The sequence below is a fragment of the Chinchilla lanigera genome, unplaced genomic scaffold (assembly GCF_000276665.1).
Source record: "Chinchilla lanigera isolate Chin_1 unplaced genomic scaffold, ChiLan1.0 scaffold00135, whole genome shotgun sequence".
Taxonomy (NCBI): domain Eukaryota; kingdom Metazoa; phylum Chordata; class Mammalia; order Rodentia; family Chinchillidae; genus Chinchilla; species Chinchilla lanigera.
This window is the reverse complement of record NW_004955536.1, coordinates 3,592,558-3,615,950: the sequence shown is the minus strand read 5'-3', so window position 1 is coordinate 3,615,950 and position 23,393 is coordinate 3,592,558. Positions and strand designations below refer to the sequence as shown.

The 23,393-nt window shown below is 33.9% G+C and overlaps 1 protein-coding gene across 4 annotated transcripts in view; it reads left to right on the top strand.

The window, feature by feature from the left end:
- Nucleotides 1-23,393, top strand: part of LOC102021276 (disintegrin and metalloproteinase domain-containing protein 5-like) — a 119,635-nt gene that overhangs the window by 32,085 nt on the left and 64,157 nt on the right. For all 4 annotated transcript variants that reach the window (XM_013507719.1, XM_005410549.2, XM_005410548.2 and 1 more), the window contains 2 exons: nucleotides 9,633-9,769; nucleotides 11,468-11,660. In XM_013507719.1, the coding sequence (XP_013363173.1) occupies nucleotides 9,633-9,769; nucleotides 11,468-11,660 (330 nt within the window). The remainder of the gene's footprint in view (nucleotides 1-9,632; nucleotides 9,770-11,467; nucleotides 11,661-23,393) is intronic.

The following is a 23,393-nucleotide window of genomic DNA, read 5'->3' as shown; positions in this document are numbered from 1 at the left end:
ATAATCATTTTAGTGAATTTCTTGAAATCACTCAGTCCTTCAACCTTGCTCTCTGACAATATTATACATAATACACACATAAATATATATTTTCATTTTCAGATAAATTTTAGAATCAGCTTATCCAGGTACACACAAGCAGATACACACACACACACACACACAAACACACACAAAGAATGAAGAAAATGTTCAGGTGGGGTGTTGTTTAACTTGGGATGATCTGACATCTAAGATTATTCTCTTTCTGTTTTCAAATCTTCTAAACATTCTCTGACATAAATTTACAGTTTTGAATATAGAGGTTTTATACATCTCTAAATTTATTCTTAGTAATTTTATGAGTTCTGATGCTATTGAAACTTGTATTGTTCAATTTTATTTTCAGTTTTTTATTGCTAGTAGATAGAAATATATTTGACATACATAATTGAAATATACATGGGTGTGTATATCCTATAATCATGTTAAATTTATATGTGCAATCAATTACATTTCTTATTCCTTTAGATTTTCAGTATACAGCATCATTTTTGTCTATGAACAAATATAATTTTACTGATTATTTTTCTTTCCTTAATTAATTTCCTTGAGTTCGATGGCAATGTTTAATAGAAATGATGGGAAAGAACATCTTTTGTTTCTCCCACATAGAAAGAGAATATGTTCTCCGTACATACATATATGTTCGGAGATCTATATATGTATGGAGAATATGTTCAATATTTTTTCAAGAATTATGAATCTAACTATGGTGTGTGTATATGGAGTGTATGTATGTGTGTGGTGTTTTCCTCTGTCAGATAATGGAAATTTCATCCTTTTATTTATCTACCATTAATTAATATCATGAATGGCTGAGCATTCAAATAAATTTTCTTTTTTAATGGAGATAATCCTATGTTTAGTAAACATAGTGATTATATAAGTTGATTTTTAAATTGGCCCTGTTTTACATTCTTTATTGCACTTGACCCGTAGTAGATTATTTTTTCATCTTGATGGATTTTGTCTGATACTATTTTGTTAAGGTTTTATTTAATTATTTCTTATATTGGTTTCTCTTGTGATTCCTTGTAGGATTTTTTTGTACTAAGATTATGATTGTCTCATAGAAGAAGTAGGAAATAGGCCGGGTGTCGTGGGCCACACCTGTGCTCCCAGCACTCAGGAGGCTGAGGCAGAAGGATTGTTGTGAGTTTGAGGCCAGCCTGGGCTACAAAGTGAGCTCAAGGCCAGCCTGAACTACACAGTGAGACCCTTTTTAAAAAAAAAAAAAAAAAAAAAAAAAAAAAGTAGGAAGTATTCACCTTCTTTATTTATGAAGTACTTTGCATAATGTTGATATTATTTCTAATTAAGTTAAAAAAATTTCACTAGTCAAGCTAAAAGAAGAGGCTTACTTTGTGGAAAAGTTTAAAATTAAGAAGCCAATTTATTTTATATTTATGGGACTATTCAGTTTATTTCTTTTTTGTGTGGATCCTGATAAATGGTGGTTTTTTGAAAAAATATGTGAATTTCATTAATACATTAAAGTAGCTGGTATAGGTTCCTCATAATATTCCTCTTCTGTGGTAGGATCTATAGTGATGTTCTCCTCATTTTATTTTGAGATTGGTCTTTGTAGGGGTTTATCAATTCTTTTAAATTTTTTAAAATGGGGACTGGGGATTTACCTAGCGGCACAGCGCCTGTCTGGTAAGAGCAGGGTCGTGAGTTCGATTCCCAGTACCGGGAAAAAGCCAAAATAAATAAATAAATAAATATTTTAAAATGACTAAAACGTTACTTGACCGTTTTGTTTTCTACTTTATTGATTTCTTTTGTTCATTAATATCTTTATTCTAATTTGCTAAGGTTGATATTGCTTTTTCTGTCTTAGCTTTTAAAGGCAGAAACTTAGATACAGGATCTATTTGAAAACCTTAAAATATAGGTGTTTAAAGCTATGAATGGTTTGTTAGTGTGAATTTAACTGTATCCTAGTTATTCTCATGTTTCATAGTTAAGTTCGAAGCATTTTCTAATTTCCTTTTATTTCTCATTTAGCTTGAGACAAGTGTGCTGTTAAATTTTTAAATATTTGTGTATGCTGTTATGTTTTGCTGATATTTTGTCGCTTGATTCACTTGTCAGTAATACACTCTATACTATTATATCCTTAGATATTTGTTGTAACTTTTTATACATAAGATCTATATATGATCTGACATATGATCTACATCAGCATATTTTTCAAATATACTTAAGCAGAAGATGTGTTCATTATGTAGTTCCTACACGTAATATTATATAAATATTTACTATACTGAGTTGATGAACACTGTTTTAGATGTTTGTCTGCTACTAGAAATTACTGAGATATTGCTGTTAAAAACATAATAAATATGATTTTACATATTTTCCTCATTAATTCTATCAATTTCTGATCCATATACTTGGAGACTCTAATTTTAATTGCACAATTATATAGGAATGTTATGTATTTTTGACACATTTGGCGTTCTATCATTATGAGATATTTCTCCTTTCCTATGACTCTTTGCTTTGAACTTTGCCTTGCTTGATATTAGTACAGCAATTTCACATTTATACTGATAGCATGGCATATTTTTCCCACTTCTACCTTCTACCTCTCTAAGGCTGCATTTTTGATAACTATTCTGTAATTATGCCTGTTTTTAAAATCTATTCTGGTAATATTTGCTTTTAACTCAATTGTTTACCTCATAACATTTAATGTGGTTATTAAATTTGGGTGTAGGGATATAAATTAATTATTTGTTTCTCATTTGTGTTCTTTTTTCCTTTTTTTGTTTCCTTTCATTTTTAGTTGTTTTTTTTTTTTTTTTTTCCAGTACCGGGAATTGAACTCATGACCTTGCACTTGCCAGGCAGGCACTGTGCCCCTGAGCTAAACCCCAGCCCCTTCTTTCATTTTAGATTGTAATAAAATTGATATGTTTATATACTAGTGTCTGTTAAATTATTATTATACCACTATATGCAGTTATTCCATATCAGTATAATTCCATTTTATGTCCTTTAGGTCCAAATATAATTGTACCATACAAATGCATTTGGACATATAAAATATATTTTTTTATACTTCTCATGGTACAGCTTAACTTTTCCCCTTTAATTGTGAAATGCTTTTCCAAAGAACTAGGAAAAGAAAAAAATTTAGTATTACATCTTTTTTCTTTCATTTTTTTAGTTTTTATTTAAATTTTATTTTATTAGTATGTGTGTGTATAGCACATAATGTTTACATTTCTTGTATAAAGTTGGTACGCATACATAACAAATCTTGGTTTCCTTTTCATCTCATTTCCCTTCCTTTCCTCCCCCATCTACCAAACTCTTGATCCCCTTGCTTTTTAGATGTTGTATTCGGATCTCTCTTCTTATGGAATGCTATATATCTTTGTTGAACTACTTGCTATTATCCTACTGGTCATTAAACATTCAGTTTACTTTTTGGTTTTTTGTTTTTTTTTTTTTTGGTTTTTCTCCGGTACCGGGAACTGAACTCACGACCTTGCACTTGCCAGGCAGGCGCTTTGCCACTGAGCTAAATCCCCAGCCCCATCAGTTTACTTTTCAGTGTATTTTTTTTTCTGTCATTCATTTGAGATAATTTTAAATACATTTGTCTATTCTTTTTTATTATAAGAGAATAAAATTAAGAAATACAAAACAATAAAAATGATACAGAATTTCAAAACAAGATGATAGGAAATTAACAAAGGTTGTTATATTGCATATTGTTATCTTCAAAGTAGTTGTTCAGATTACCAAATGTAGACATGCAAAATTGATCAAACCATTAAACATTAATTACTCTTTTCAATAAACGAAAAGAAATTAGTAGTACAATTATCTTAGCTATCATATATATATGATATATATATATATATCAAAAATTATTTGAAGGAAGGAGGAATATATATATTCCTTCAAATAATTTTTTTTGTATTAGGAATTGAACTCAGCACCTTGCACTTGCCGGGCAAGCACTGTGCCACTGACCTATATCTCTGACCCCTAGTTGTCCAGTCTATAGCAGTTTTAAATAGGCTTTTAAACCCACCAAGTGGATTTTACAGTTCAAACACTGTGCTTTTTAATTCAAGAATTCCCAACTGATTCTATTTTTTAAAACATTGTTAATTAATAAAAAATTCAAAATACTTTATTGAAATATGATTAATGCAAAAAATGAAGTTATGTATATATTATGTATATACAACTTGGTGAATTTGTGGATAAGTACACACCTGTGAAACCATCACTACAGTTAATGCAGAATATATTCATCACCTCCAAAAGAGTCTTCCATCCTCTAGTATTCTTAGTTCATGACACCCACTTTTAGACGAAACTCTTCCCTCAGGTAAATTTTAAATGCACAGCACAGTACTGTTGCCCACCAACACCATGCTATATAGTAGAGTTTTAGAATTTACTCATCTCACATAACTGAAACTTTGTGCCTTTGATCAGCACTTCCCAGTCACCTTTTCCCTTTACTCTTCAAAGGATTCTACTCAGTTTGCCCATTAGTTTATTTTTTATGTCTATTAGTACCTGTTTGCTATACATGATTACATTCATTGTGGGAAGTTGGGTATACACACAAAACACATCTTAATACTTTTTACTTCCCCTTGCCTTTCCTTCTCTCTGCCTCCCCCATTTCTGGTTCCCCTTCCAAACTGCAAAGCCTCCATATTTCCTGTTATCTATTTTTTATTTTGTTCTACAAATTATTTATACTTTGGGTTTCCCATATAAGAGAAACTATGTGATATTTGGGCTTAGGTATATTATTTATTTCACTTGACATTGTGGTGAAAAGATGCATCCATTTTCTTGCAGTGACTTAAATTTATCCTTAATGATGGCTGAATAGAACTCTACTGTGTATAAATAACACATTTTTCATTATTCATTCATCTGCTGATGGACATATAAGCCAATTCGAATATTTAGTTAGTATGAGTTGTGCTGCTATAAACGTGGGTATGCAAGTGTCATGTAATGCAGTGTCTTTAACTCTTTTGGGGAGACACTTAAGAGGGGAATAGCTGTATTAAATGGAATTTCTACTTTTAGTTTTCTTGAGGAATCTCCATACTGATTTCCATGGTGCTTGTACTAGTTTACATTCCCACTAACAATGTAGAAGGGTTACTTTTTCCCTCCAGCCTCACCAGCTGATTTCTTATTATAGCCATTCTTCCTGGAGTAAGATGCAATCTCAGTTTTATTTTAATTTGCATTTCCCTAAAGGCCAGAGGTAGTGAACATTTTTTCATGAACATTTTTTCAGCTATTTGTACTTCTGAGAAATGCTTATTTATTTCAATTGCTTCTTTTTTACTGGGTCTTTTATTCTTCAGGGTATAATTGTTTTTGAGTTCTTTGTATATATTGTAGGTATTGGTCTTCTGTCTGAGGAGTAGCTGGTAAATATTCCCCCCCCCCATTTTTGCTTTGTCTTCTACTCTATTAGTTATTTCATTTACTTCACAACTGGGATTTTGTTTAAAAGGTCCTTAACTGTGCTTGTTTTCAAGTTTTACCTATTTTATCATCCATAAGATTGTTTCTGTTTTAATATGTGTTTGATCCATTCTGATTATATTTTGTTCATGGTGAAAGATACGGGTCTAGATTAAATCTTTTGCACTTACATAACCAGTTTTCCCACCAATTTATTGAAGAGGCTATCTTTCCTCCAGCTTAGGTTTCTGGTCCCTTTGTCAAAGATCTGATGACTGAATGTGCAAGGGGTTGTTTCTGTATTCTCTATTCTGTTCCACTGACCCATATGTCAGTTTCTGTGTCAGTAGCATGTTGGTTTTATCAGTGTAGACTTGTAGTATAACCTAAGTTTGGGCTTGGATTGCCTTCTGCTTTCCTTTTGTTCTCCAGGGTTACTTTTCCTATTGTGAGTCTTTCTGATTCCATATGCATATTAGGATTGTTTTTTCTAGTTCTGTGAGGAATACTGCTGGTACTTTGGTTGGGATTGTAGTAAATCGATATATCTGTTTTGGTAGGTGCCCATTTTGTTGTTATTGTTATTGTTATTGTTGTTGAGTCTTTTTCTGGTTCTAGAATCAAGGTAATGCTAGCTCCTAGGAATGAGTTTGGCGATACTCCTTCCCCTTCCATTTTCTTAAAGAGTTTGAGGAGTATTGGCACTAGATCTTCTCTAAATTCTTACAGAATTTAGTGCTGAGTCCATGAGGACTTTGGCTTTTCTTAATTGGTAGGTTATTTTTTAAAAATCTCTCCCTTAATTTCATTGCCTTATTGGATGTTTATGGTTTTTATGCATTTTACATTCAATTTTTTATTCACGTGTCTAGGAATCTATTCACTTCTTCAAGATTGTGCAGTTTTTTGGAGTACAGATTTTCAAAGCAGTTACTAATAATTCTGGATTCTCATGTTTTTTGTTGTTACTACACGTTTTTTCATTTCTAATTACATTACTGTGTGTCTTTACTGTTCTCATTTTGGTAAGTTTGGTTAAGGATTTGTTTATTTTGTTTATTCTTTTGAAGAACCAACTCTTCAATTTGTTGTATTATTCTTTTTGGTTTCAATTTCATTAATTTATACTCCAATCCTTATAATTTCTTTCCTTGTTTTAACTTGTTTCTCCTTGACTTTGAGGTGCATGATTAGGTTATTTATTTGGGTTTCGTCTGGTTTTTTCATGTGCGTAGGTGTTCACAACAATAAACTTTCTTCTTAGAACTACTTTAATTGTGTCCCATAGGTTCCAGTATGTTGTCCTAGCATTATTGTCTGATTCTATAAATTGTTTAAATTCTTCCTTAATTTTCTGTCACTTAGTTTTGCTACTCAACAGCATTTTGTTTAATGCCTAATTGAATACTTTGTTGTTTCTTTTCCCACCAATTTCTAGTTTTATTGCAGTATGATTTCAATTTATTTGTATTTATTGAGGCAAACTTTATGCATTACTAAGATATCTCTTTTGTACAAAACTCCATGGGATGCTTAAACAAATGTGTATTCTATTGTTGTAGGGTGGAACATTCTGTAGATATCTACTAGGTCCATCTGTTGAAGGGTGTGGTTCACCCCCTTGATATTTTATTGTTGATTTTTGTCCATTTATTCTGTAATAGTGGGATGTTGAGGTCCCCCACTATCATTGTGTCAAATGTCAAGAAGCCTTTCCCCAGTTTTCTTTTAGAAATTCTTATGGTTTTAGGTCTTATGGTTAAGTCTTTTGAATTGATTTTTGTATATGATATAAAATAATTGCCTAATTTTATTGACTTACTTATTTTCATGTAAATGTTCACTATTCCCTAAAGCCATTTATGGAAGAGCATGTCCTTTTCTCATTGGCTGTTTGCATTGCTCTTCTCAAAAATCAGTTGACCATATATATGGATTTATTTGAGAGGTTTCTATTCTTTTCTACTGGCCTATATGTTTATGTAAATATTGTGAGGTTTTATTATCATACCTTTGCAATATAATTTGAAATACTTCCAGCAAAATGGCTTTGGGTTAATGTTTATTTTTTTCTTTTTGAGAGTCCATACAAATTTTATGATTTTTTTTCTATTTCTGTGAGAAATGAGATTGAGAGTTTGATACTGATGGCATTGACTCTGTATATAACTTTGAGTAGTATAGATATTTTTATAATGTCGATTCTTCCAGTCCATGGCAATGAGATAATGTTCCATGTGTTTGTGTCTTTTTGTTCATCAATATTTTATGGTTATCATTGTGTAGATATTACATCTTCTTTGTTAAATTTGTTTTTAAATATTTTATTTTTTATTATGGCTTAATAAATAACATTTTGTTCTAACCAATAATTAGTCTTTTACAGTGTTTGTTCTCATCAGATGTATGATTTATTTTCTTGAGATTCCTTGAGATTTTAGTCAATTGGCTGGTATCTGATACCAATAAAAAAGATCTCTATGTGTTCTTCTATGTAGTAGAAAATATGACATGTATAAAAGTTTGGTAAAAACTTGTAGAGTAATCCACTGCTTACCTCTGTCCTCAAAACTGCTTTGGATCAGAAGCTGGGATGGAGAAAGGAAGGAATGCATGAAATCAGTCTTCCAGGAAGTGAAATAACTAACTGCCCTTTGAGGCTACACTGACATGTGTACACATATTTATTGCTGTTGGCCATGCCAATTTTCTACCTGTTAGTGGCTACAATTGAACTCTAAGCAACTAAGGACACACAGAAGATCAAACTTTGCACACATTCCCATGGGTAATAGTCCTGCCTCTACTAAACTGCTCATTACTTGCCAGTCCCTCACTGCCATTACGCTTACTTGTGGTCCATTAGAGAGCACCCTTTTCTTTACATTACCAGAAATTTCAAATTAGTCTGTAAGATAAGTTATCTTTCTTCTACAGCGTTGCTATTTAGTATTATGAAGATGTTCAACTGTCCGTATTATTTTGCTGCATGGTGAAGAGATTGATATTTCCTAAAACACTTAAATATACAAATTAATGCCTATGAATAACTAAGGGGTATTATGGTTGAATTAGCCCAAATAGTTTCAGTGTTGCCCTCATTTTAAAGTAACAATTTGAAATTAGTTAGACATTGGAAATGATAGCTGTTTTCTCTTTCCTATATGACAATACTCTTTATCTTCTGAGCAGAACTGTTAAAAGAAAACAGAATTTGAAATACTATAGTAGAGAATAATAATATCTTTTGAGAGTGTTGCTGTATAATTAACTAAAACAAAATTTTTAGCAAATAAAAACAGCATGGTTTTGTGCAGGAATATAGAATAAGCTTTGTGGGTAGTTCAGACCTAGGGTTTCTTACAAGGTTGCAATTAATGTGTAAGTAAGGGTTCAGCTGGATGGGGAGGGGTGGTCTTTTCATGTTGAGTCATGCAGCTGTTGACCAACCTTAGCAAATCTTATTTCCAAGCTCAATCATGTGGGCTTTCCCATTGTCTATCTTACAGCGTATCAGCTGGCTCCCCCAAGAATGAGCGAGAAGCTGATCTTTTCATAAGCTATCTCAGAAATGGTTACTCATTACTTCTGCTACCTTCAGCTAATTGGAAGCAAGTCAAATCTAGCCCACACTCAGTGGAATAGAGTCACATCTAGGAAGCAAAGATGACTGGGACCCATTTCAGAAGCTGCCAGCTATAGAAGAAATGTACAATTAACTATTAAAATAAAAGATAAAAAACATTTTGTTTAAATAATTCAGAGAAGCAATACAAAGATGATGTTTAAGACTAAGATTTGCTAAGGCCTTTTCAATCGTCATTAAGTAATAGTATTTTGAAGTTAACTGCTACATTGACTCATCCATGCATCCAAGTCTATCATCAAAAAGTTTAACTGGGGCTGGGGATTTAGCTCAGAGGCACAGCACCTGCCTGGCAAGCGCAAGGTCATGGGTTCGATTCCCGGGACCGGAAAAAAAACGAAAAAAAAAAAAAAAAGTTTAACTGCACTACAGTTTCATTCATTATCTAACTAGTACACTAATTTTTCATTATACTCAATATTATCTTATTTTATAACTGATTAGAATAATTTTTTCTTATTTTCTTTACATTTAGTATCCAGCTGGTTTATCCCTGGAGTCATATGCTGTCATTATTGTGCAGTTACTGGGCCTTAATATGGGATTAGTTTATGACAATACTGACACCTGCTACTGTTCAGCTGATGTTTGCACAATGACACCAAAAGCAGTGTAAGATAATTTTCTTTATTAAGTACATTGATTTCTTCTTTGTTAGTTTTGTATTTTATTAATAAAATTAATGTAACTAGCAATAATAGAGTACTACCATTAGGCAACTTCAGAATACATTTTCTTTTCAAATGCAAAGGGAACAAATATCAACACAGATATGACACTCTTTATGAGAAAACTCTTCCTCTTTCCTATATTCCAGAATCTACCCTTTTTTCTTCAGGCTAACTGGATATCTTCAATGATCAAGTCATACAATTTGCATAATTTTAGTGATGGTAAAGGAACTGTATACTGAAAACTACAAAATATTGATGAAATGAATTAAGAAAACATAAATAAAAAGCTAGACTGTGTTCAATAAAATGCTTATTAAATTATCCATGCTAGCCAAAGTAATATACTGATTTTATGGAATATATATTAAAATTTTAATGAAATTTTTCAGAAAAATAGACAAACATCATAAAACTTCCATGGAATTAAAGAAGATCCTGAGCAGCCAAAATAATCTTGAGCTAAAAGAACAAAATAGGAAGCCTCATTCTATCTGTTGTCAAAATATGTTACAAATATGTAGTAATCAAAACAGTGACATAAAAGCAAGAAATGGACACAATAAACAATTTAACAGGTTGGAAAGCTCAGAAATGAAGCCACACATGAAAGCTCAATTGGGTTTTCATTTGTTGAAACACATTTTAATTGATATATGCAAATGTAGCAATATAGAGTAAAATGTGATGTTTCAATATATGTGTACATTAGTAATAATGAAAATCAGGGTAATGAACATAGCAATAACCTTCATTACTTATCATTTCTTTGTGGTCAAACATTCAGAATCCTCTTTTAGCTATTTGGAAGTGTACATTATACATTATTGTCACTATTTGAAATAGAATTTCAGAGTATATTCCTTCTATGTAAATGTAATTTCACCTACATTGGCCAACTGTACATCCCTCCTTTCCCCTTCCCTCTCCAGCCTGTGGTAATCATTATTCTGCTCTCCACTTCTATGAGATGGATATCTTTTAAATCCATTTGTTCAAGAGTTATGTTTTTCATAGTTGATCTAATTACGATAGTGGAATATTGAGAATACCCCACTATAATTTTATTGATGTTTATATTATCTTTTATGTGTCCATTAGATTTTGTTTTATGAAGTAGGGTGCACAGTGGTTTGGTGTATATATGTTTACAATTCTTAATTCTTGCTGTTGAATAGTTCCATTAACCAATATGTAATGTTCTTCTGTGCCTGGATTGGTACATGGCTTGTGCATGTATCAGTGTTGGCTCTTGATTCCATATTTTGACCATTGTGTATAGTGCTGTAATAAACATGATAATGAAGGTATCTTTTGAACATGTATAAATTATAAAGACAAGCCTATTTCTGAGCATTGAGGTACAAGGAGGTCTTGGGAAGAATTCTTTGCAGATATTTTTATGGGACCATGGTGTATGTGACCAAAATTTTTTGGAATATATTAGTTTTTAATTTTTTCTTACTGAGATTATAAAAGTATGTTACAGCATATCAATTTAGTCAATATTTCTAAAAGTGCGCTTATCATTTTACATGTAAAATATCTGCTTTTGAAATCTTTTTTCAAAATATCATATTAAGAGATATGTAGAGATATATACCAGTAATTTTTGTCATGCCCATATTTTATATTTTAGGTACTCTGGGGGTTTAAAGGATTTTAGCACTTGCAGCCTGGATAGCTTTAAATCTTTTGCAACACATTATGGCCTTAGCTGTCTTAAGAACAATCCTCATGAAGTGCCAGTTTATAAGCAGACAAAGCCAAAGAGAATTTGTGGCAATTCAATAAGGGAAGAAGGTGAAGAATGTGATTGTGGCACTCTACAAGTTAGTAGACATTTTTCTCAATCTCTTATATGTGTATATAGTAGTAAGGAAAAAAAGTGTACCAAATTTGTCTTTCAGTGAAATATATTTGAAAAAGACATTTTTATTTGGGAAAATTATAAATCTTCATGTCTTATAATTTTATTTTTGCAAGTGAGTGCATGGGTTTATGAAGTAATGTTTACCTTCAAAAATTGTTTTGTATCATTATTTAGTGGAAATATCAGTTAAAAACTTAATGACTGCTAAGACTATCTCAGTGAATGTAAATAGGAAGGGGAACAAGGGAGAGGGGAGGGAGAAAGGAAGGAAGAGATAAGAAGGAAAGAGAGAATAGAAGGAAAAAGTGGAAGCAAAGCTTTGGTAAATAAGAAGGGGAAGAGGAGTTGAAGGGAGAGGAGGGGAATAGGAAAAAAAGAAGAAGAACAGTATATCATGTACAGGTAAAAACTCCCTATGGTGAATGTTATCATTATGTATATCTAAAATGTGCCAACAAAATAAAGATACAAAAAAGAAAAAAAAAAACATGTCAATGCAATATACTCTTTATAACCAGCAGTAACAAAAATTACCAAAGATGTCCAAAAGCAAAGGACAGTAAAGTGTCCAATAAGACAGTAAGGTATGTTGTTTACTAATATATAGAGAAAAAAAAAGAAAAAAGAAAAATTATTTTAACTACAAATGATACCAATTCAAAATATTCTAAAATAAAATATATATCTCTTATAGAAAATATAAAAGTAAGATCAAAATAGAAATGAAAAGTGACACGTGGCTAAAGCTTCTACTGTACTGTGCTATTTTGAAACCAAAGGCACTGCTAGAGTGCATGCTGCTCTCAGACCCAGTAGCCACTTAGGCCCTATCATCATTGATACTCACTACACAGGCATAATAATGTTATGCTTCCTTGTCCTCTGGGAATGAGCTACCTCAGAGACAATCATCTCCTAATCCCAGCTGCTGCTTTGCCTTTCCACTGGCTCCTCAGAGTCGAGGCCCAGGAGAGTAACAGTGTCCCCAGGTTCCTGAGCTGATGTGGCATCCTTTGCACCGTAAACTGCACCTGGTCTAAGCTGTACCACCCCTCCTCTGTGTGCTGAGCAACCACAGTACCCTACTTTCGTGTATCTGGATTAGCCCTCCATAGTCTGAGCTGCTTTGCTGCCTTTCTGCATGGATAGTAGAGCCATCTTTAAACTCTTCCCTGACTGCAGAGGCCCTGGCCATTGTTGAAATCTACCATTCCCCAGTACTTATGCAGCATTCATTTTCAAAGAGCCTGGGCCACCTCTTCGGCATCCAGAGTCTTCACTACATGGTACCTATTCTCCTGGTCCCCAAGTTGCTATTGTCCTGTTGGCTCTAAAATTTGAAGTATTACTGCATTCTTCTCTCTAGTGCCAAACCTCTGGAGGCAGGCCAGTGCTCTTACCCCAGGGGTCAGAATCACAGCTGTATCCTTGCCTATGGGACTGAGATACAAAGGAGTGCCCCAGAGCCATAGTACTACTAGACCTGTACCTACCCATGCCTTATAGCATAAACCTACATCTGTGCCACTGGTATATAGTAGATTAGCAAGATATAGCCCAGGGTCACAGATCCATAAAGACTCTGAACATCTTTGCTTTGGAGGACACTGCTGATGTTGCTTCCTGTGAGCTGTGACAGACCTGGGACCAAGAGAGATCTCCTCAGTTAGGACTCCTCAATATAGAAAAATAATAATAGGACGCTTAAAATCTTCACTACTAAGAGCCTTAAAGAGCTACTTTACCAAGCTTGCTGTTAGCAACTCCGGCAAAGTAGGCCACTGAAGTACGCACACTGACTATCTAAATTGATCACAGCTAAAGAAGCTAGACAGAGACTATTCAATGGCACTCACCAGAACCAGGACCAGTATCCCCTTCTAATACCAACTAATACCATCGGGTCAGTATGCAGATGAAAGTCTTTCCCTGTGAAAGCCACTCTTTAAAGCTGGAGGCAGCTATTCCACAAAATGTGCAGGCATCAATGCAGGCACATAAAGCATGAAAAAGAATCACATTAAAAGAAACATCACCACAGGACCACAGTAATTCTGCACTAAGATCTCAAACATGGAAATTGATAAATTTTCTGAAAAGAAATTTGAAATAGTGATCTTAAAATGTCATGAGAAACAAGGAGAATACAGACATAAAGTATAGTGAAATAAGTTCATTATGAATGAGCAATTCAACAAATATATAGATAAAGATAGAAATTTTAGAGCTGAAGAATTTAATGAAGTAAGAATGCAATCGACAACTTCAATAGAGAATAGATCAAGAAGCAGAGTAAATCCCTGAACTTGAAGGCAGGCCTTTTGAAATAACTTAGTAAGAAGGGAAGAAAAAAGGAAAGAAGAATGAGAAAGATCTTTCAGTTCAAGAGAAATGGGATGGTATATTCCAAGCTGTGGAAAGAAAACTGCCAACCAAGAATATTATATTTAGAAAATATATCCTTATGAAATAAATGAGAAGCAAAATCTTTCTAGGACAATTAAAAGCTGAGAGAAGTCATTGTAAGAAATCTACATAATCTTAAAATCTTAATGGAACTCTTCAACTATAGAAGAGACTCAGCTTTTTACTGTCTACAACAGATGAATGTTAGCTTTAGGGACACAATATGCTGAAAACAAAGGGAGGGAAAAATATATTTCATGCAAATAACAACTCACAGTGAAGAGGGATACCTCTCACAGAAAGAAGCTAAGTCTAAAACTTTGTAATAGGAGATAAAAATCATTACTTAATGATAAAAGGGTCAGATCATCAAGTATGTATTGCAATTGCAATATATTTACTCAATATCAGAGCAACTAAATGTATAAAGCACATATTAATGAACATAAGGGAAGAAATAAGCAGAAAACTGTAATTGTCCTTTACTGTCTAGCTTTTAATAGCTGACATTATTGTCCTCCTTTTAACAATGAATAGGTCAATCAGATAGAAGATTAATAAAGAAATATGTAGTTCACTTAAATTTTACTTTAGACCAAATAAATCTAACAGACTACAAATATATATATATAACTTTCTATTTTTATATGTGTATAAAACTTATGTAAAACTTTCCATCTAATAACAATAGAATATACATTCTTCTCTTCTGCATCTGGAGTATTCCTTAGGATGATTCTAAAGTTTGAATGAGAAAGAGATTTGCATAGAAAGCCTGAACAGACAAATAACAAGGAGACTGAAGAAGTAATAAGAAAAGAACTTCCAAGCAAATAAGAGCCTAGTACCAAATGGCTTTGTGACCAAATACTACCAAAGGGTCAAATATGAATTATGACCAAGACTTCTTGAATTCTTCCAAAAGTAGAGCTACGGGAACACTTGTAAACACATTTTACAAGGCCTATTGCACTTGAAACTAAGAGACTGCAAGAAAATAATAGTATGGGCAAATGCATCTGATAAGTATTGATTCAAAAATTTCAATTAAAGATTAGCAAACCTAAATAAACAAAGATCAGAATGCTTATAAAACATGACTAAGTGGGATCTATCTCTGGCATGCAGGGTAAGTGTCACATACAATTAATAAATGCAAGTATTATAGGCACAGAATGAAAGCTAAAACCACATGGTCATATAAGTTCATGCTAAAAAGGCATATGCCAAACTTTAGCATCCTTTCTTGATAACACTTAAATATATGAAGGAATGTTTCTCAGAACAATGATGGCCATTTATGGAAAACTCACAGCTAGTGTCACAATCAATGGGGAAAAATGTCCACTAAGCTCTGGTACAAGACAAAGATGCACTCTTGCCACTTCTACTCAACGTAGTAGTGTATACACTAGCAAGAACAACCTGAAAGAAAAAGAAATTTAAAGAACCCAGTTTCAAAAGATGGAAGTAAAATCATCTGTATTTGCAGTAACATGACCCTGTATGTAGAAAATGCCAAAGATTCCACAAAGCAATTATAACAAAGAAATCAATAGCATTCCTATACATGAATAGCAACTTGACTGAAAAAATAAAAGAACTTAGTGTTCAGAGTGAAATTTATCACATTGAATGCATATATTAGAAAAGAGGAAATATTAAAAATTAATCACCTAAACTTCTGCCTTGAGAAAAACAGAAATAGAGCAAACCAAATCCAAAGGCAACAGAAGAAAAGATACGGTAGACATGAAAGCAGAGCTAGGTGTAGTGTCACAGGCCTGTAATCCCGGCATTCTGGGAGGCTGAGGCAGAGGGATCACAAGTCTGAGCCCAGCCTTAGTGACTTACTGAGATCCTGTCTCAAAAAATGTATCACAGCAGAGTGTGGTAGAACAAGCCTGGGTTACAATGTGAGTTCAAGGCTGACCTGAACCACATAGTGAAACCCTGTCTCAAAAAAAAAAAAAAAAATGTATCACAGTACCAAGCTCCTGGGTTCAATAATAGAAAGGCAACACATGGAAACTCAAGCTGTAGTATTAGTTCACTATAGTAATTTGGGGAAAACTTCCTTATGCAAACTGGAAAGCCAACCAAGCTCAGTGAGTCTCGTAATGTGCAAGAAGTATGAAACCAATATCACATGGAAACCCACAGCCTGGGGGAGACCAGGCCATCTTGGAGGGTCACTCTCTCTCTCTCTCTCTCTCTGTGTGTGTGTGTGTGTGTGTGTGTGTGTGTGTGTGTGTAGTGGAACCTTGTCTTTTCAGAGAGAATTGCTGAGGATCTGAATGTTGTTTTTGAAATATTCATATCAGAGACTGGTTTTCAGGGCCAAACAAGGCACTATGTGCTGAAAGCTCCCAATGACAACTAAAGACATAAGTGGACTGTTCACCTGCCCTGTCTCCCAAATCAGATCATCAAAATGTATGAAATTCGATTAAGATAATGCCACAGTCTAAGTAATTTCAGTAACCTGACTGAATAAGTATACACTAGCACTGATGTCTGCCTAAACATATTTTAGACATACATTATACACAAAAATCTGCACTGAGAAAACAATCAGGCACATGAGGAGATAACCCTGAAAATAATAATAGTAACATATTCACAGAACCTCCAGATACTGGACTTATCAGATATACTATTAAAATATCTAGCTTGAATGTTTGTGTTTAAGGAGATTGAATATAATGAGAATTGGCAGAGACATAAAAACCACAATATAACATGAAAATTTTAGAAAAACATTACTGAATTGAAATACTTTGTGGATGAATTTAACAGCATAGTTAAATATGGCTGATGAGCAAATTTGTAAATTTGAACATAATGAGGTAAAAACATCAAGAACATAATACAGATAGACAAGAGATCAAGAGACACAAGAGAAATATGAATATGTAGGTAATTTTATCCCCAGGAAGAAAGAAAAGAGAAAGCCATGCAGAAGCAATATTTTAAGAGGTAATATCTGAAATTTATTCAAATATCGAAGAAATAAATCATACAACAGTGTTTAGAAACTTTACAAAGTTAAAACTAGTATATTATAATGAAATGCTTAAAAAAGAAAAAAGGGAAATTCAAAAGACACAAAAAATGTTAATTTCAAAAGAATAATAAAACTAATGATTGAATTTCCAACAAATAATTGAATCAAGAAAATAATGTTATAGCACTAAAGTATTGAAAGAAATTAGCAGCCAGCCTATAATTCTATCCTCAGCAAAATTATTCTCAAAACTTAATATATAAAAAGAACATCTTCAGTAGAATTTGAAAATTGAGAAAATTTATCACCAGCAGAACAATACTACAGGAAACAATAAAGGGATTGTTAGAGCTTCCTGTCAGCAGAAGGAAAGTAATTTTTCAAGGAAGAACATGATACAAGTAAAAGTGAGAAAGCAAAATTTAAATATGGGGCAAATCTAAATGAAAGCTGAATATATAGAACATTAATCTTAATTATTTCTAATAATGAATTGAAATAAAACATGTTGCTTCTATTGTACAAAAGCATTAAACTGCATTATACTTAATAAGGAAGGATGCTATGAACTCTGAAAAAGCCACAAAGCCAGAAGTAAAACCGTATGTAAATTCCAACTTAATAAAGGACAAAAATGCAATGATAGTAATATAGAATCAATATAAAAGAAAATAAGATAGGAAAAAAGTAAAAACATACAAATGAGATCAGTAGACAGAAGAAGGAATAGTTGATTTAAATTCAAATTTCTGCTGGGCGAGGTGGCGCATGACTTTAATCCCAGCACTTGGGAGGCTGAGGCAGGAGAATTGCTGTGAGTTCAAGACCAGCCTGGGCTACAAAGTGAGCTGAAGGGCAGCCTGAACTGCATAGTGAGACCCTCTCTCAAAAATACCCACCCCAAAATTCAAGTTTTTCAGTAATTACATTAAATGTAATGGACAATATATGTGACAGATTTGAGTAAAAATCAATTAAAGCCAATTGTTTGCAGCTTGTAAGAGACAAAATTTATATAAATTGTACTGGATAGTTGAAGGTAAAACGAAGGAAAAGATAAATTGTACAAACATGAGTTCAAAAGAAGTGATATTTTAGTAAATATTTAACAGCTGACCTCTAAATAAAAAATGTATGCACAGACATATGTGCATATATTCATTAAATGCTACTGATGTGAGCGATAGGTAAAATAATATTTGAATCATGATGGAATGTACTACACCATGTACTGTAAATTTATACAATTGATTCGCTCCCAATGCCTTTGTTGATTTTTGCAGAAAGTTATAGCTTCATATCCTATCTTTAGTCATACAGAGTGCAATTCTGACTCAACTATCATGTGATAAATGAGGTTCCATCCTCATTTGTTCTCTCCTAGAAAAATGTATTATTTTTATGTTTGCTTTACTAGCCACTTTTATACTGCATTATATTTAATAAATCAAATCTTTTCAACATCTACATTAATGCAGTCAACAAAGATGTAAATGAAACCCTGATTTGTAGCATCTTCCAAATGCCTATTTGTAAATATTCCACAGCAGCTGATTTTAAGTGACAAATCTAAGACTACTGAATTCAGAGTTGGAAAGGTGTGAGTAGTGAGAGAACATCATACAGTATTGTGGCCAAAAATAAATAATAGATAATCTCAAGGCAAGTCTGTAAGTAAAATGTTGGAATATGGAAAGTGGTAGTAGGATGGTGGAATAGAGTAGTCCTTTGTGTGACTCTGCAACTGAGATGAGTTAAGAGTTACAAAGGAGAAACTACATTCTAAGGAGAGAACAAGAAGAGCTCCATGAATCAAGAGACACCTGACAGGAAAGCTAAAAACACCAGAAACATAAAGGCAGCACAGAGAAACGTATGATGCTGACTCCCAAGTGTACAAAGGTCTACTTGGAGAAAGCTGGCAGCCTACTGATAAACCGTGGGCCAGCAGCCCTAGCTCCTGTCATTGCAAGTTGAAAGCCTGATTTATTCTGAAGATTTATTCTGAAAGGGACTTTACTTGCATGGCAGCCTAGCTTTGCAGAAGAAATCCACTGAAGCATCACCATTTCTCAGAATAGTAAAATCAGAAACCACCTTCAGAGGGGCTTACTGTTTGAGACAAAGGCACTGTGGAAATCAGATTTTATAGCACATCCTCACTTCAGGGTCCCAAGGACACCCTGCTGCCATGACTTGATGGGAGATAGCTATAGCGGACAGTTGTGGAGATGAGGAGAGTTAGTTGCAGACTGTCTGAGAGGTTCAGACAGCCCTGGCTGTGGAAGCCCCTCGTCCCTCTCTGGCAAGGTGTGAGGACCATCCCAAAGGTATTCTGCTGTGGCCCTGTCTGAATGTGACAGAATCAAGCCCAGAAGATGACTTGGTTCCTGTTGTTGTCCCCCTGCAGTACAGAACTCAGTAGTCTGTTTGCTGTACCCAGATTTCTGTATGTCTTGGGCTATGGCTCTGCTTGGACATTTGCTGTATCCTTGGGTGGATGGAATGAGTAGGGCACTTAACCAGGCCATGTGCTGCAAAACTATGTGGGCACAGCAGTGGCTCTGAGTGCACAAAAGAGAACAGCAAAAGCTCTAAAGTAAAAGCAGTCCTAATACAGATGACACACCACTGACCTGCCATGGACCTGCCATCCTTTTTAAAATCTTGCTGCTTCTTTCATTTTTCCTTTTCCTTACCCTATCCATGTTACTATTTTTTATTATTATCATTTTCAAACTTTACTAATATAGTCTTTTATTCTACATTGGTTTGGGGTTTTTGCAAGGAGAAACAATATAATACAGGACACATGTTTTATAAGATTATTTATAATAGTCACCCAAAGAATTATATACCAGAGAGTGCAGGAAATCTATCTACACACTAAAGACCAAAGAATCCAGCGGAGGGCCCAGATCTCATGATAATGTCCTGCATGAGTTCAGATGAAGATCTAGAGCCTATAACAATGCCTTGTATGAGTCCAGCTAGAGGCCTAGAGCCCATGACAATGTCTCATGCAGGCCTGTTTCACAGATTTGACCTGGGAAGACCCAAAGGTCATTGGTGGAATCCAGAAAGTTTGTGCCACTGGGATGAAAGATCTGTGCCAGCAGGCTGAAGGATCTACAGTGAAGCCAGGAAGTGACACTCAAGATAAGAACCAGAGCTCCCCCGAGAAGTACCATAGCCATCCTTAGGAACAGTGAGGTCCCTAGCTCCTCTGATGACCAGGAAAGTTGAGTTCCCATCAGGAAAACCAACATGACAAGCTTCTCCAGGAGACTGAGCAGTGCACAATCTTGCCTTCCAGGGTCAGGAAGCGATGCTCAAAGTGAGGAACAGAGCTTCTCAAAGTGAACTGAGGCCATTCTTAGTAACAAGGTCCTGAGCTCCTTGGAAGATGAGAACGGTCGGGTTCATCAGGAAAGCCAGCATGACAAGCTCCTCAAAGAGAACCAAAAGCTCCTTACAGCTTCTGAACAGCTTCCAACAGCCTCACTCCTTCTCCCACTTTGCTCTAATGCTGCTGGCAACAATCCCACTCCCAGCCTCCCACTCCCAGCACCACACTTACTCAGTTCAGCTGGGTGTTATAAATTGACCACCAGTTGTCAATCCACTACACTGCCCTTATCTTTTCTCTTGTCACTGGTGGAATAGTTGTAACTTTTAATTGGTTGTGGTTGCATTTCAATATGTGGTTTTTCTGTGTGTTTATGTCATTACTAAAGCCTGATTTCTCTTCTGAGCAGTACTGGGGATTGGGACTTCAAAAGAAGGCTGCTTCACTAAGAACACACTTCCATAAAAGTAGAAGAGATAGACATCCCAACAGATGTCCAAATCTCAAAATAGAAACTCAAGAAACATTAAAAGAACAAGGCAACATTACTCTTCCAATCTATAACTTATTAGTAACTGAATGCAATGATATCAAAATGGATGAAATACAAGACAAAGGATTTTCAAAACTTGATTTTTAGGAGGATCCTTAACTTCAAAGAGGATATAGATAGGTAATTGAATGTATTAAGGAACATGCTGCAGGGTATGAAGGAGTCAAGTGGAAATTCTGAAAAACAAACAGACATCTTAGAAATGAGAAGCTTAATAGGTCAAATTTAAAAACCAGTGGAAATTTTGCCAATAAAATAAAGCAAGCCGAAGACAATTTCAGGGCTTGAAGTCAGGCTTGAAAATGATCACACTTATATAAGAATAAAGAGATAATTAAAAATTATGAAGGAAACATCCAAGAACTCTGAAACATGTTTATAAAACCAAAGCTGTGAATTGTTGGTGTAGAAAAGAGTGCAGAAGTACAGATTAAAATCATAGAAAACTGATTCAGTGAAATAATAGCAGAAAATTTTCTAAGTCTTGGGAAAGATGTAGACAACTAGCACAGGATTCATGCAGAACCTCAAAAAAGTATGACAAAAAAAGAACTTCCCTACGTGACATTAGAGTTCAAATGCTAAGGGTACAGAACAAATTAAGAACATTGAAAGCTGCAAGAGAGAAACTCTTGTGACTTTAAAGTGACTCTAAAGTCATGGAATTTTATCCAAAATAGATCATATTTTAGACTATAAAGTCCTAACAATTATAAAATTATGAAATACTTTCTTGCAGCTTATCAAAACATAATGAACTGAATTAACAACAAAAACAAGAAAAACAACATAAATCATATAAATATACAACATTGAATGATTTTTTAATGATAAGTGGAAATCAAATGGGAAATTAAAAAATTCTTAGAATCAAAAATAGAAATACACAGCATAGAAGAATCTTTGGGATACAGTCAAGGCAATTGCATGAGGAAAGTTGCTGTGAATGCCTATATAAAAAATCAGAGATATCTCAACCTAATGATGAATCTCAAGTTGTTAGAAAAAGGACAAAACAAACTCAATAGAAGGAAAGACATAATAAAGACTAGAGTTGAGTCTAATGGACTAGAGACTAAAATAGCAATGTAAAGATCAATGAAGAAAAGAAATGTTTTTTTCGAAAGCTTAAGTTTGATAAACTGTTAGCCAAACTAGCCAAAAGAATAAGAGAGAAGAACTAAATTAATACAGTTAGAGATGAAAGGGGGAGATTACAACAGACAGCTCTGAAATCCAGAGGATTATTAGGGACTGTTTGCAAAGCTATGTTCCATTAAATTGGGGAATATAAAGGAAATGGACAAATTTCTGGTGACATATGGCTTACCAAAACTGAGCCAAAAGGATTCAAAACCTGAATCAGTCAATTACAGGCAAGAAAATGGAAAAGGAAGCAGTAATGAAGTCTCCCAACAGAAAGATCCTAGAGTGACTTGGACTCACTGCTGAGTTTTACCAGAACTTTAACGAACTATGGCTATTCAAAATAGTCCATGAAATAGCAAGAAAAAGAGCACTTCTAATCTCATTCTGTGAGGTCATTATCACCCTGACACCACAACCAGAAAAAAAAGCATAACCAAAAAACTATGTTCTATTATCCTTGAGAAATATAGTACAACAATATTAATAGAACACCTAAAAACTAAATTCAGCAGCATATTAAGGAAATCATACACCATGATAAAATTAGTTTCATCTCAGGGATGTGAGGATAGTTTTAACATACAGCATTCAATAAAAGTAATACACTACATAAATAGAATCGAGGATACAAACCACATGATCATCTTGATACAGAAAACATTTTTTCACAAAATTCAACATCCTTTCCTAGAAAAAGCCCTGATGAAATTAGATACATAGAAAAGGAGTATACATTAATATAATACAATTAACAAATGACAAATATATAGCTAATATTATACTTATTGGGCAAAAAAATGACAATGTTTCCTCTAAAATCAGGATCAAAGCAAAAAGTCTACATTCACTAGTCATGTTCGATGTAATACTTGAAATTTCAGGCACAGCAATTAAGCAAGAAAATGAAATAAAAGGTTACAAATAGGAAAGAAAAGTGAAATTATCCTCACTGGCTGATAATAGAATCTTGCACATAGAAGACTAAAGTCTTCCCTGTACCGGAGAAAAACCAAAAAAAAAAAAAAAAAAGAAGAAGACTAAAGTCTTCACCAAAGGCATTTAGGGTTGAAAAACAAATTCAGAAAGATAGTAAGATACAAATTCAAAAATAAGAAATCAATAACTTTTCTATACCCCAACAATGAACTAGCTGAGAAAGATATCAAGACACCAATCCAATTCACAACACTTAAAAAACCAAACACCTTCTCTCAAAATCAACCTAACC